Source organism: Anopheles aquasalis, chromosome 3, assembly GCF_943734665.1.
Source record: "Anopheles aquasalis chromosome 3, idAnoAquaMG_Q_19, whole genome shotgun sequence".
Classification (NCBI taxonomy): domain Eukaryota; kingdom Metazoa; phylum Arthropoda; class Insecta; order Diptera; family Culicidae; genus Anopheles; species Anopheles aquasalis.
Window position 1 is genome coordinate 55,928,549 of NC_064878.1, and position 15,839 is coordinate 55,944,387.

The following is a 15,839-nucleotide window of genomic DNA, read 5'->3' on the forward strand; positions in this document are numbered from 1 at the left end:
CGGGAGGCGCGTGTGTCTGTGTCTCAGATATCAACTCCTGTGGCGCAGTCGATCACTCCCGGATGTTGGCAGAAGGTTGGCCTGTATCATGTCCCATGTCCCCTGCTTCATCTCTTGTGTTACGTTGAAGCTAGCGATGTGTTCCTTCCTCCGTCGTGTCCTACCAGCACCACCAGGAAGCATTGAAATAGCAAATAAATAAACGATCCCAGCGTGGCACGGCGGGCACCAGGCAGGCCAGAGTGTAGGAGGAACGCTAATGGTTGCCACCACCCGTAGAGCCCACCACCAGCAGGTGTCTCCGTGCTCGTGCTGGGGGCTCGATGGAACGATGGAGCAGGATGTCGAATGCAATTTGCGCCGTCCGTCCGTGCTGCCACCGGTGTGCCGGAAGCTGAAAAGCGACTCCAATTTACCCGCCCCTTAATTGAACCTTATCGATCGGTAATGGACTGATGCACGCTCGGTCTCGCTGCTGCACGCCGTGATCACAACAACAACGCCAACAACCGCGCTCTTGTCGCTTGCAATCGGTAATGGTTTGCAGCGAAAGGCATTTCGATTTTGGGAACTCACTAGACAGAAGGAAAAAGGCAGGACGGGAGTTTTTTTTAAATCCAAAAACCTGAAACGGAATGGCCAGCAGCAGGATACCTTGTCTTGTGGGGTACATAAGGCCAGTGGCCGTGCAACAGCTTAGTATTTGATTTGGTTCCCCCTTTGCAGCGTCCAGGGGAAGGCGGTGGCGGTGTGCGCGTGGTCTATGTAAACATCGGGGACTTGCACGCCCGTCCGTACACCCGGCATACCCCTGGGGTGAGCCCACCAAGGTCGCCTGGCAAGCAAGCATTTATTTATTTTGACGTTTCACACTCCGACACTCCGGGATTGCAACCGTCCTACTACGGACGCCGTACGCCAGGAGACGATATGTGTGCGGCTCTGCTAGCGCTGGGAAGAAGAATGCTGGCTGTTGAGCAGAGAGTGTGGTGTGTGGAAAGAAAGAGAGAGAGAGAGAGATGATGGACCCCTGGGGCACCTCATCATCATCATCATCATCATCATCATCAGGTTGCCATCATCAGCTGCTGCCGGAGTTCTGGAAGATCTAACAAGCGCGTTCTTGAGTTCCATTTTGCTCGGTACGTTTTAGTTGCCCCTCCAATGCCGGTGCATCCCGATGTCCTCTCTGTCCGCTTGCACCACATACACGCGTCCGCTGGTGTGCTGGTAGAGCAGCAATTATTTTAATGCACTACCGGTTGGACCGAGCCACTCCTCGCCCTCGCTGGCACATACACCGTTAGATCGAGTACACGGATGGTCTTCTGAAAGCACCCCAAAGTCTTTTTTGGACCCCCGCACCAACGCCGAAAGTGGAATAAAATTTTAATTAAAAGCACAAAATGGCCACCAATTTCGTCAGATGCCATTAATTAATGGTGAAAGGAGCGATACGGTAGCCGGTGCCACGTCACGATCACGCCTTTGATGCCTCTCTCTCTCCCTCTCACTCCCACTACCCTCTCCGCCCACGGGTTCATTACGATTTCTGCTGGCTATCAAACATTAATTAGAGTGACGTTTGCATATTTGGCGTGGCCCCTTGCGGCGAGATGATGCCGTGGTGGTACTCTACTGGCAACTGGCGCTCTGTTCACACACCCTCCCTATGGACAGTTCTCTCTTCAAAGTGGCCCCAGTGGAACGTGGGATTACCGTCGTACGGAAGCTGTTTCGTTGGATTTTTCCAAATTAAATCATTTCATGTGGTGATGGAGGCGCCCAGTGATGGAGGCGCCTAGTAGCGCTCAGTTTTGCACGGCTTATCGCGCCCGCACACGAACCCACAGTTTGTCGCGAACTTTGCGATCGAAACGACCGTTTTTATGGGACCGTTGACCCAGTTAAGCACGGCCAGTGTGTCCTAGGGGACCATCTTACGCTCTATCTGGATGCGAATAGCGCGTAAGGATGCCATCTGCGGGGGCCTTTTGCTCTTCCTGCTCCTCGGTTTTTATGAACCCATTCCATCCACCATTGCGCGATACAAAAGGCAAAATGATAACGATTCTGGGATGGCCATTGATGTTCGGACGGTCGCTAAAATGCTGCCGCTTGCGCGCGCGCGTGTCAAGATAAGTTATGATCCCGCGGCAATACTGCACCACCGCTGGGCCATTCCAGGAAGTGAAGTCCAGCGACCGAGTGCAGGAAATGAAGCGCCAGGCTCAAGAAGAATAGACTGGCAACGGCAACCAAATGTTTCTTTGACGGGACGGGAGTAAAAACATGTAAACGTTAATTTGTTTATCGTTTAGTTCGCTTTCTTCGCTGCCTCCTTTTTTGTTCTTCTTGCCCACCTCTTGCACACCGCCCTCGCCCGTAGCAGCTGCATGCAGAACAAATGGCCAAAGGGTCGAAGGTTGAGTTTGGGGAGAGAACTTTATGAAGTGGGAAAATGTTTCATATTTTCCGCTTTTTCCAGCAGCTGCTGGAACATTGTTTCTAGCACTCCATAATATGAATCAGATTTAGAGGGAGAAAGAGAGAGAGAGAGAGAGAGAGAGAGAGAGAGAGAGAGAGAAAAGAAAAAAAAATAGAAAAAGAGAAGGGGGAGCAATCTTGGCATCTGTAACGTTGGCAGCTTATGCCACGCAGTTCATTCGCGAAATCACAATAAGTATAAATAGGTTGGAGCAGTGCAGTGACTGCGTGCGTTTGCGCTCGTGTGTGTTTCTGTTGCGGCTATTTGTAACTTTAATGCTCATTTTGAAAATAGCAACGATCCAGACTAACTCGCTTCTCTATCTCTCGAATAGCCCAATATCAATCGAGACGCAGATCGAACGTCAAGTGCATCACAGAATCCAGGAGCGCTCTGAAGCAACAATTGCAAACTCCCCGGCGGGGAATATGATTTCGTTGTTCTGATTGCAGCATCGATCGACACATCGTACGGGCGGGAGGGAGCATGTTTTGGATTTTGCAACCCGTTCCCCGATTCCCTGTCCCACCCTGTGCCAGCAACACCCTCCTTTCACACAACGTACTGCCCACCAGCAACACAACCACCGACACCGGCGAGTGTTCGTTACCGTGATCGTGATCGGCATCCCGTGGCCTTCCTCACTCATATCCACCTCACGACCTCGATCGACGGCGGCGAAAATGGTGAAGCATAAATAGGCGGCGAGGATCGTGTGTGCGCGATCGCGCCATGTGGTGTGGTGATGGCGGCGACGGTGATGATGATGATGCATCTGTTGGCCATGGTCACACGTGGTGAGTGGTAGAGTGTTTGCTGGATGTGTTTTGCTGAGTGAAGGTGTGAATGTGTTGTTGTGGTGTCCATCAGTGTGTCCACCAGAACCCCGGCAGCTGAAAGGGTGGTGAAGAGCTCAAAGGGCAGCGCGAGCAGTGATCGTAGATTAGTGTTACTACACGAGTGTAGGTGCGCGTGACGAGTAGTGTGAATTCTCGTGTTGGAGCGTAATGGAAAGTTGATAAGCAGACGACAGACGAGTGACGAAAACACGAAACATCAGCCAGCTGAACAGTGTGCAAGCAGTTTGTGGGCAAGATGGCCGTCAACGTGCTGGATGAGGATCACTTTGCGATCAGCGCGATCGTGACGGTTGTGATGCAGATCATCTTCTTCCTGATCGCCGCCATCTTTCAGCTGGACAAGCTGACCGATTTTGCCGGTGGCGTCAACTTCATCATCATTGCCTTACTGACCTTCTTTCTCGGCCAGATCGACCGTGCGCTCAAGGTACGTACCAAAGGAACGAAGTGATTCAGCGCTCCTCTTTCCGGAACGGAATCACAGGCATCGTAGGGAAATCAAATGGAAAAATGGCATGGAAATCCAGTATCCACCGGTCCACACAGTGTCGATTGCGGGCTTACTGGCGTTTGAGCAGAAGAAAGGTACCTTACTCGCATCCCAGGAAGTCAACACGTTTTCAGTCAGACCGAACCGGTGACCTTCATGCACTTTTCATGCATTGACTGCAACCGACATTGGCATCAGTGCAGTGGCTCCAGTAGCATCGAACTCAAACACACCACGAGCAGCAGTATGGAGGGACATAAAAATCGATCACCACTTTGCCAAATCGAAAACGATATTGGCCAACGTACGAAGCAGCACGATGCACTAGAGATGTAACTAGAGCACTGGGGCGAGTCTAGGTTTTCCGTTCTCCGTTCGATAACTGCTGCCGCCAGCTGTTGATGAAGTTTCACCCGGAATGTCTTTCACACCTCCACCTGTCTACCTTGCAAAAAAAAATCGCCAGGGGGTGGAGGAGAATCCGTGAAAAACTCGTACCATAATAGTGCAGTTTATGATTGGTTTAGCAGCTTTGTGCAACAGGCACAACACGCACACAAGCGCTCCGTGCTTGTTGCAGCCCGGGGGGTGGGTTGGGATTTTCATTTCCTTTCGATCGACGTTTCCGAATGGGTCGCGTATATTGTCGTATGAATTTCCGATTTGCACTCGCAGCAAATCGTGCAAAACGGTTTGTATTTGATTTTTCTCGCCATGCTTCTGCTGGTACCGCTCGGTTCCGTTGGTTAAGCTTTTCATTTCATTTCGATTCGTGAAAAATTGAAAAGTTTGCTTCCGCAACTTGTGTTACCATCGGTCGAGGTGTCATTTCATTTGATGGTGAGAATAAATTATCGCTCACCAACACCCGTTCCGTTTTGGTGCCGCCAGAAGGTGGCCAAAGCACAACAGCTTCTTAAGCTTGGTTTCGCGTGTCTATTGTTTCGCTTTCTTCTCCCACCGTTTTTTTTGCGGTTTTGCACCCACCCAACAGAGAACCAGTTAGCGGCGCTTCTCTCATTGGCGCTCGCCCGGGGAATAGCTCGCACCAGGAGAGCTGCGAAACAAAGCAGCCAAAACCACTTCTGCTGCCATTTATTATTGCAGAGCCAGCATATTCAAAAATGGAGGGGTTGAGAAACCAAACAGGATAAAACAAATGACACCAAAAGAGAGAGAAACAGAGAGGAAGAGTAAACGAGTGAGTCCTGAGGGTAGCTGGGCGCTAAAAAAAGAAAAACGAACTCCAGAAACAGTACCCTGCTACCTCGTCCCACCCCCCGCCGAGCGAGGTAATGAATTTTTACCTTCCAGAGGCTCGCCCACCCCGGGAAAATAGGGAAAATACATAAATAAACGCGGTGTGAAGGGGCGACTGTCGCGGAATGAGAAAAGAATGCAAAAAGCTGACTGGCTGTTTCAAGTCACCTCGGCCGCGCTAGGTGTTTGTGTGCATTTGTGTGTGCGTGTGTTTGTGGGAAACTTTGTGTGAAAGCCCACCGGAGGGCACTGTGGGATGAGCGCAACTTGAACAAGGGGGTGGCCACAAAGCAAGGAATGAAATGGTTAGTGGAAGAAATGGGAAAAAATTGGAGAAACAAAAGCCCAACCATCAAATGGCGGAGGTAAGGAGCGAAGAAGAACATGTTTTGTTAGACCCGGGGCGGGGTGTTCTTTGGAGTTCAATTTACACCTCGCTGGCCGCTGGCCATCGCTTGCCGGTGATCTGTTACGAAAGGAAAACAACGCCAGTCGCCAGTCGTTCGGTGTTTTTTTTTTTTGGGATAAACGATGGCCCTCTGGCCGGAAATGAGTTAGCCGAAAATCGCGAACTGTCCTCTGACGCACGCAACGAACAGAGGGCCAGCCCTTTTTACGCATTTTCCGGCAGACTTTTCCCCGAACACCCGGGCATTTGCCTCGATCCGGGGCGACGGACGCATGTTATGAGACGCGACGCGATCGCAGTCCAAGCAGGCGCTGATGCTCCTAGCGCGAGGGCAAGGCCACCTCTGTTCATCAGTGAAGCTGTTCACCACAAATCGCCAGAACCGTGTCACCGGCCTGCCTGGAACGTGGCTAACGCTTCGCCACGGACAAATCTTGTTTGAATGGCATCCGGTGGTCGCCCTTCCGCCAGCAAAACCACAGAGTGTGGCGCGACCCATCGCTTGATTGTCTTGGTTCGCGCGCCGAGCGCGCCCCGGAACGCAGAGCAAATAAAAGTGTCTGAATAATTCATGAGACAGCCCAAGCGGTGTGGTGGTGGGAAGGATGTGAGGAAAACTAAAACCGCCGCCAAACTGGAACAGACCACCCTTCCTTTCCTTTCGCCCACAATTCTGCCAGCCTCCGGAAGACAGACGCTTCCGGAAGCAGAAGTTTAGTTTTCGTTTCGCTTCGGCAAACTCACCACCGAACCGTCGAGGCGTTTTTTTGGGGGGGTAAATTAGGTGCCGCGACCGCCTTGGTCTTGGTCCGCTTGGCTTGGCTCTGCGTGTGAGTGTGTTTGTGAGGATCCAACGCCGGGGGCGGGCGGGCAGGATTGTCTTAGGCTGGAAGGCGCCATTGGTATTGCTGACGCCATTTGCTCAGCAGCTAAACAGTAGCGAGTGGTCCGAAGGAGGTGGCGGGAAAACGATTCAATTTGAAGGTCATACCGAGTGGCGCTCACTGAATAATTGATCCACCACCCCCGGTCCCCGGTCGGAAAGGTGCTCGCGAAGTACAGACCAGAATGAACGAAACGAGCAGCTTCAAAATGTAATGCATTAGCAATTACCTCTCTATTGCTCTCTCTCTCTCTCTCTCTCTCTCTCTCTCTCTCTGTCTCTCTCTCTCTCTTTTTCCCTTTATCTAACGAGATATAAAAGGGCACCGAATGTGAAGCTGGAACAGAAAATTTGATTTCAACAGTCGGCCAGCACCGGAATGTAGGAAATCACATGAAACATTCAAGAAGTTCCAGTTCTCAGTACAAGATCCTTGAACTGGTGCACACAACTCGCCAGTGTGCAGTATAGCTGACTTTAGCGCGAATGAACAAAAAAGGCAACAAAAAACAAGAACTCAGGACAGTAATTACCTTCCACACACCGTCAAACACAGCCACATACATTCCAACTAATCTGGCAACAATCGTTACCTCAACTCATGAAGTCGGGCGTTCGGCTAATTTCCTCGAAAGTTCACCACTTTTGCTGCAACTTCAACAGTGGGTTGTGTAGGGGTTGCAAAAGTTGCTAGCTGGCCAACCCCCGCTCAACCATTACACAATACAGGGAAGGCTCGTTGGCCTCGTTGGCTCGGTTTTAAGCGAGGTGCGTCATCTGCATTGCAGTCAAATATCAGTTTGTAGCACCAACCAACGGTCCACCACGACCGCTCTCCGGGACACTCCGCAATGGAGCTTAGAGGAAGAGGTTTTTCGGAAATCGATTTCAGCCAACTCACACGTTATAGAACACCGGGCCGGGCCGTGTTCCCGGCAGTCGGAAGGTGTAATCGCTTATGGGTTCGCTGGCGTTGGCGTTCGGTGCTTCCGAATGGAATCGTTTTTGCAAAACCATTGGTGGATGGTTTGTGGGGCCCGGTTGAGATAATATCTTCTTCCCCTTCGAAACGAGACGGCTGAGAGTGGTGAAGCAGAAGGCAGACGCCGATTAATTGATCCATAATGAAGTTTCCAAACTCATTTACTCTCGCAGCGAACGGCACGTCGGGCATTCCGATGATATGGCACATTTTCGTGCGAAAACCATTAGGATCGGTGGTATTCGGCTACAACTCATCAATCGTCATTCCATCCCTTCCCAGCGGGGGGCGCGGATGTCTTCCCGGCCAACACCCGAAAATGTGAACAATTTTCGAGTGACACACCGCGTGCCACCCATTAACACGTTGACGATGACGGCGATAGTCTTCCGGCAATGGCACCATGGGCTCCCCTCTGCCCTCGCCATAGGGGAATTTGTGATTTCGTGAGTGCCATTAAGCAAATCCTTTCATCATCTTGGTTTCGTACGTGAGGTTCGAGCTGCCCGAGGCTGCGCTTGGGCCTTGGGCGAGTTATGAACGATTCGAAGATGAATCCCCCGTTCTAGCGACGGATTCCTGTCGGGCATACTTGCCATGGCGAGCACCGATTGCGATCCAATCCACTCGGAAATGCGCATTAAACTTGTTCTAGCTCCAGTGCGCGTGCAAAGCAGAGTCCTGGAATGACATTTCACGTTATCATTCCGTCGCTCGTCGCATGCTCGTCACCAATAATGTCTGCACCCGGAACCAGACTGTCATTCCGGGATTCCTTTTCAACTTCCACTTCAACAATTTCAAAGGGAACAGAGCTCCTGCACCTGCTGGAGCGTTGTGCTGCTGGTTTGCGAATAGCAAAAATAAATGCGAATCCGGTGGCGGCCCGGAGGCATAAAGTTTCCCTGGAAATCAAAAGAAAATTCCCCGGAAAATCCCTCCCCCCCCCGTCGGTTTGGATATCATCGGCATCGGTGGGGTTTTCTGCTGCTGCTATTTCGACAATGATCTCGGTTCGAAAGTGAACCCACAACCTTCTCGGAGGCGGCGAAGGAAGGGAATGCAATGGTGTATTTTCTAAACCGTTGGCCATCGGGAACATCGGCGTCGGGGGGAGTTGTCGCAAAAGTTGTCCTTTCCATAATATTGTCCACCCTACCCCCCCCCCCCCCCCCCCCCCGTGGCACGATGATGACGATTGACGTGGCAGCAGTGCAGTGCGCCCATCGAGTATGTGAGTCACGTATCGGCTTCACAGACAGACACGCGAACACCGAACGGTGTAGGAATCGCATGCGAACGAGAGCTCGAGGACGAACCGCTTTGGTTCCGTTTCCAAGGGGCGAGAGCGCTCCTCGTTGCGCAGCTTCTCGCTCATTCACCCTGGGAGTGATAGTTGTGGCTCCGTACCGACGGTAAAGGTGCAAAAGGTGTTGTAAATATTACAACATGCTGCTACCGGTTGTTTGTGTTGCTACTAGGTGCCTGGTCCTTCGTGCCCAGGGAAGTCCTTCGTGAATTTTCTTTTTGGTCAACAATGGGGCTCTGCAGAATCATTCCAGAAGAGTTGTAACCCTGGGTAACCGGAGCGCTGTAGGACTTCCTCCTTCGATATATTGAACAAAGCAGGCGTGGTGTAGTGTACCAAGATGGCGTTAGGATTGAACTTGAAAGGAGGAAAATAAAATTCTGGTCAATGTTTGCTCTCTGGAACTCGCTAGATACGCCGAAGGCTATGTAAGATTTTTAAATAAATCTAAGTTCAAGGGGTCAAATCCTAGTGCAGTGCATACAGTTGAATTCTGTTGACCTCTACATTCCATTGAGCTTCCTGCCTGGACCCAGAACTGCAGACAGAAACGTGTTTACACCGCTAAATGGCTGGCCACTGAGCATACACGGACGGGGCAGTCCCACATCTCATAACTCTCTAATCCAGGGCGTTACATACCCAAATACCTTGTGAGCATGGCATCGTGACCGTCCCGTAGAAGGTCAACGCAATTGTCATCGTAACTCGTTGTGTAGCTCCGGAAACCCGTAAACAAGGTTCCGGCACACAAGCTGCGTCCAAACATACACACCGACACACAACTCACACAACACACTTGACATCCGTTATGAGCGGGCTGGATCCAGGACGCGACGGCAAATGGCGCCGTGGCGTCCTTCCACGCCCTCGTTTTGTTGCTTTGTTGCTCGTTTCACTTTTACTTAGCTCCCGTAGCGGCGGGAGCCACGGCCACGGCCCATGTCTAGTTGACCCCATTCGGGTCAATCAACAAGGAGGACGAGCAGCGGAGAAGCGCCCGAGCCCCGGGACCATTCGACATCCCAACCGACCGCCACTCCACTCGAAGGTACCCCGGTAGTTGGGCCAAGCTTTCGTGACTGCGAGCAGAATGGCCAGACAACGACAGCGAGTGGGCTAAACTGAGCATTCGCACGTACACCAAGTGAGACAAGGTGCACACACGCGCGCAACACGAGACACGCGAGTAGCTTCTTGAGCCGGAAATTCACGCCACTTGCTGCACTTGGCCCTCGGTCGCGGTTCTCGTTGTTAGCCATTTCGGGTGCTGCTACTGCTTCTGGTACGGCTCTATAGACACCGTGCACAACAATACCGTGCAAGTTCGCGCGACAATGGCGCACAGGCATAAGTTGATCCTCTTCATTCTTCCTTTTGTGCCAACCGCACCGCAGGGAAACGAGCTGCGGGAATGGTTCAAGATGTTTTCGGGTTGAACTTGATGAACCCTGCTGAATTCGTCATGACGCAACTCGAGCTGGCTTGGTGTACACGAGGGCGCGCTCACACACTCCCCCGTTCCATGCCGTTCCTTTGCCGCTCATCATCAATCATAATACCTTTTGGGTGGTCTCGATACGGGCAACCGACCCAACGCTGGGTGGCGCACTCCGCTGGGAGCCCATATCATAACTGAAGGGCTGTGGCGCATCCTTGTTCTTTTGCTGTAGCTTTTGTGGAAACGAAATAGGGGGCGAAAAAGAGGAGAAAAAAAAACAAAAGAGAAATCCACCCGGACCGAAGCTCGCCATGTTGGTTTGTTCTGCGCTGTGTGCGTTGTGCCAGGACGATGCGGTTCTTCAGTTTGAAGTGCGCCGAAATGAAAGTTTCTCGTGTTCAGGATGATTATCAGGGAGGGTGGTAGAGACATAAAGACGAGGACGGGAATGCTAAAGCACACCTACAGCACACCAGCGGAGCAGTAGCGAAGAGCTCAAGGACGGTGTCCTTGGGATCTGCGCGATGAATCTCTGAAGGTTCAACTTTGTATAGTCGTAGTTGCGACCATACTCCGTCGCCACTTGGCACTTTGAGCCATTCACGCTGCTCATTTGCGTATGAACAAACAACAAGCAACAAACTCGAGCGCGGGCTCCAGGAAGGTTGCTTCAGACAGCCTCGCATCCCCAGCGTGTTCGTTGCTGGAAGAATTGGGATTTTATTGGATTACCAAGGGTAACGCACCACGCGCTCTCTCTCTTTCTCTCTCTCTCTCTCTCTCTCTTTATAGCACAGCCAAAAGACACCTTGCAGAGTGTTTGCTTTGCCAGGGAGACCATCACCAAGGCAGTGTACTCCAAATTTGTTCAGCAAAACATTCGCTTGGGTTTGCACCAGCTAGTGGTCGACTGGAAGTGAAGAAACACAAACATCAAATGAGAAGGTGCTACGGGTAGTAACGGTTGGAAACATGCTGCTGCTGCTACATGAATGATACATTCAGCGCGATGATGACAAAAGGCTTCTTGCCACGAGGAGTTCGTGAGACGTTTTCTGTTGAGGACATGAGTTTTCAATCCAACCGAACCGAAGCACCATCCGGTACGGCCCTTCATTTTGTTGCCAGGCGTCTGTTTCCTTGGATTGTTAAATAACATTCAAGACAATCATTGCTGCTAATCAGTGTGAAGCTTTTCTGCCGTCAGTAGATTATACGTCTGGATGTGTAACGTGTTCCACTTGGAAGTAAAACCATTCAACTCATCAGAGTGGAGCTGGATGGATGATTCTTACATTGACTCACAACTGGTTTCCTTTTCCTGTAATTATACATCAGGTAATGGCCATCAACTGGCGCATCAAAGGATCACTTCTGGTAGCCTAAAGCAGCGTACCAGCGCTACAGTGCTACATCTCCTAGCTCTTTATTAAAGCGTCTTAATCGCCAGCACACCTGGTAGCATCTGCTACCATCCCCGACGAACCGACTGCCGACGGCTTTAATAAACTTGTAATTCTCAACAGCCGCCGTGTTTTTGCCATCATGTCCATCAACTTCCAATGAAAGCACATGATATCGAGCTCTCCCATTTAGAGGCGGAACAGGCCGGCAGACAGGGCGAAGCGAAGGGTACCGCACTCCGCACCGAACACGGGAAATCGGTTCTGCATGCAAATGACGCTAGGCACCGGCCGGGCCGTAGTGCCGTGTCGTGCGGATGGACACGGGCGTCCGGACGAACGTTTCCTGTTTTCGATTCGTGACAGGTTCTCGGAAACAGGCTGGCTGGCTGGCTGGCTGGCTAGCTAGAGCAACAGATGAATAGCCGGGACCGCCCGTTGTTTATGCACGAAAACTATGGAGCTGGCGGGCCGTCGAGCCGTCGGCTGCCATGAACAACATGCCGTGGACGTGTTTTGTGCTTTTCGCGTGTTCCTAGACATGGCATGGCCGTGATTTCTTATCGAAGACAATGGAATCAACTTACAAAATGGCGAAGAAGTACTTTGCCTGTTCCGATAGCTTGGTGACTGATGATGGCCAAGGTAGCAAATCCGAGACGAGACGCGACACGACGCGACGCGAAAGCTATCCGTCGGCTGAGGCCACTCAAATAAGGCTCTACGGTGGAGGCCAAAAGCCGTGGCTTTTTCCAATGGTAAGGAGCGGCACGTATCCGGTTACACCGTCCTCCGTTCGTCCGGTTCCGGTTTTACGTCGTAAACTTTCAATTTGGCTTCGCCCAGCGTTCGTTCGACGTGCTCGGTGTCTTAAACGGTGCCGTTTGTGTGCCGTAGGTATGTGTCGGTGTTGTGTATGGACGGGAACATTTGGAATGGTTCATTAAGTTCGTTTCCGGCGTCCTGTACCATTGCTTACCATGTCGCTGGCGCTTGGCACGAATTCACTTCGGGCGTCCCGGTGGTTTCTCTTGGCGGAAGCCACTTGGTTCGTGATTTGGTTAGCTGATTGTTTAAATTCTTTTTTAAGAGGATTTTCTGTTTCTTTGAAAATTTGTGCACTACCGAGTGCGGTGCGCTACTTTCCATGCGTTCGACGCTAATGAGATGATGGTAACGAAAGCGCTCCATGCCACGTTTTTGTGATGTTGATTCTGAACTTCTGGAGGACATTAATACCGATACAGACACAGGGAAGGGATTTTAATTTAATTTTTGAGCTCCAGCAACAGAACCTTTAGCTCTCAGACCTTTCTTCTAAGTTGAAAGACGCGCGACAGTAATTAATCATATCGTTCAAAACACGCCAACATACAGGCAACAGCAACCGGGAGAATCTGCTACATTTCCTTCGTTCAATTAGCTGATTAATGGCGCACCGTTTGGAGCGTGCACACGCGAGTTCCCCGCATCCCCAAGGCCAAACGTAGGTGGTTGCCGTGGAAAAGCGTTTCTTTGTGGCAAGAATTCACGGATTAACGGGAGCGTCGTATGCGTAGCATGGTTCTCTGGTGAACACAAGATGAAAGTCATGCTTCTCACGAGAAGAATCATCTTGTGTACGCTGGTACTTCATCAAGGACGCTCAAGCATCATTGGTCCATTGGCCGTTTGTTCTGGTGGCAGGTGGGAACCGGAAGGCTGTAAAGAAAAGGGTTTTCATCTCTTTCTCCTATCCGTTAGCCATACACAATCACCCCAACAGACACGTGGCGTAAAAAGCGTGGCAAACTGCATCGAAATCAGTGGCGAAAGTGAAATGTTTGTGACGCAAGGCCGCGGTCTGCCATGCTGTCTGCGCTGGCAAAGGCGAAGTTGCTGCTTCGAAACGAATTCCAATTTAGTAGTTAGCTGGAATGCTTTCAAATGAAAACACGACGAAGTGGCGGAGAAAAGGAAAGGAGTGTAGGAGACAGAGGGTTACAAAAAAAACTTCCCAAAGAAAAAAAAACAAGGAACAAAATAAAGAAGAAATACGATAGTGGAACGTGCCATGGTTGATTGCTTGTTGAATGCGAAGTTTCCGCACAAAGGTGGTGACGGCGCAAAAGTTGGACAACTATCTGGAGTGTGAGCCCCGTGAGGCCGCCCGTGAATTGAGGGGTGTTCCGTAATGGCTGGAAAGCAGGGCGGACGGTTGTCACGTCTTCACGAGTGCTTCGTGAAAATTGAATCTTGATCCTTGGGAGAGACGCTTTACGGGGCGTCAAGTTTGGCTAAACTTTAAGCATTCGAAATGAACTTTCCTGATAATAGTCACGCACACGAGTGTTCTAGTATTTCGAAAGGATTGGTGTGGTAAACGACAAGCAGCAGGGAAGTGTCTGGAGTGGCGCACTGAGCTTTAAAAGTTCCATTTAATCATCATTTATTTCGATATAAGGTTCATACATATTTCATTCCCTCAAGTATCGTCGGACAAAAACCTTCATCTCCACGGATGCCGCGCAAAACTGTAACGGCGAACGTCCAGCAAACAGCCGGGTGTAAATCCCCTTTAACCACGACAAATGTAGTTCCAGAATCCGCGTCTCACCATTTCGCTATCGCTCTCTTCCTGCGCTTCCTTGAGTCACTTGTAGTCACAGTGGTCACAGTTGTTGTTGGTGTCGGCGGCACTCCACACTCTGGCGCCAAGATGGGATCGAGTGTTGAACTGACGGTCTTATCCTTGATTATCATAATGGCTTGTCCTGGATGTCCAAGAGACCCAAGACCACACCACATGTCGCCCGGTTACGCTCGTTCCCACGGGAGTTTCGGCCACGCTCCTTGCCCCCTTTGCGCCCCTCCCTTGCAGGCCATAAAGAAGTTCGATCGATTGCCTCGATTTTCGGGGCACAACGTCAGTCGCAACCGCTTTATTCCAATTTTATTTCTCATTTTTTATGACGCTCCTCCCGCGGGACTTCCAGCCAGGGTCGAGCCCTTTTGCTGGCGTCAGACGAATGGTGCTGAGTGAGGGAAGTTGCGAAATGGTTTTACATTAACCAAGGGTTTGCGTTTCGCCTTCGTCGTCGTCCAGCCCTTGCGAACGAGCGATAAATAAGCGGCAAAACGAACGAAACGTAAGCAGTAGCAGCTATAGTGGCCCTTCATCGCAACGCCATCTCCATTAGTGCGTTGAGATGCCGAAATGGTAAACGAAGGCGAACCTTACAGCCCGTTTAATCTTCTTTGCCAGTCGAACGCGATGCGATGCCGGTCTCCAGGAACTTCCTTTCAACCCACCAGGCCGGTGTCTGATATCTATTCACTCCCTCTCCCTCTCTCTCTCTCTCTCTCTCTCTGACTCTCTTTTCTTTTCGCTCTTTTCTTTTCCAGCCCTACGACAGCCGCCAGTTGATGGTGACCGTGTTCGTGTGCCTGTGGGGTGCCCGGCTATCGGGCTATCTGCTCTATCGGATCGTGAAAATCGGGCGCGACAAGCAGTTTGAGGACAATCGGCGTAATGTGATCCGGTTCGCCGTCTTCTGGACCTTCCAGGTGAGCATACGGTGTGTGTTCGTGGCGACCACGTGTCCACGAGTCCGGTGAGCCTCTCTGTGTGTGAGTTCAATGAAGCGTTTTATGTGACATTCATTTCGTTTCGGAATAACCAATGGCCAATGGGGTTAGCTTCTTCTCCGGTCTCTGGTATGGTCTGGTCTGGTCTGGTGTGGTCGTTCGTTCGGTCCAATTTGTAAACAGAGCTCCTATTTCTATAATTGAGCGATAAATTGCTAGCTGCTCTTCTCTATCGTCGTGCCGAGCAACGGGAATGTAATTACTTGAAACGCTAGCCTTGAAGGGCTTATGAGCTGCATCAGAAATCGGCTCGTCGGCACTCCATTTGGTGTAAGTGGTGTAAGGCAAAAGACTAAGGTCGACTGAGGACTTCCAGCGTGAATGGAATGGAACGGGGGTAAACAATTTTCATACCAAACGGACCATGAAGCGACTTGTTTGTTCACAATCCCGTTTGTTCATGGGTGGAATGTATGGAACGAAACAGCATTAGCTCTCTTCAGGTGCGATCTACCATTGAACTACCAGCTCACAAATTATTTCCATTGTACACTCGAGGCCCCCCAATTCGTAATCTATATGCAGCGTGTAGCGTGCAGTAGCAACAGCATTACCATCCACTCTCGATATGCAAACAAAATTCGATCGAATGAAGGAATTGCAATTGGCTAGCAATTTGTTTATCATCTAAATATGCAAATATAACCGCTACCTCCGGACGGACGTGCGAGCGTTGCAGGGATCGTG

The 15,839-nt window shown here is 50.9% G+C and overlaps 1 protein-coding gene across 1 annotated transcript in view; it reads left to right on the plus strand.

Moving 5' to 3' along the window:
- The window catches only part of LOC126578467 (uncharacterized), a 35,188-nt gene that overhangs the window by 1,495 nt on the left and 17,854 nt on the right, over positions 1-15,839 (plus strand). Inside the window, exons 2-3 of the mRNA XM_050241058.1 lie at positions 2,823-3,775; positions 14,910-15,071. Of these exons, the coding sequence (XP_050097015.1) occupies positions 3,584-3,775; positions 14,910-15,071 (354 nt within the window). The 5' untranslated portion in view covers positions 2,823-3,583. The remainder of the gene's footprint in view (positions 1-2,822; positions 3,776-14,909; positions 15,072-15,839) is intronic.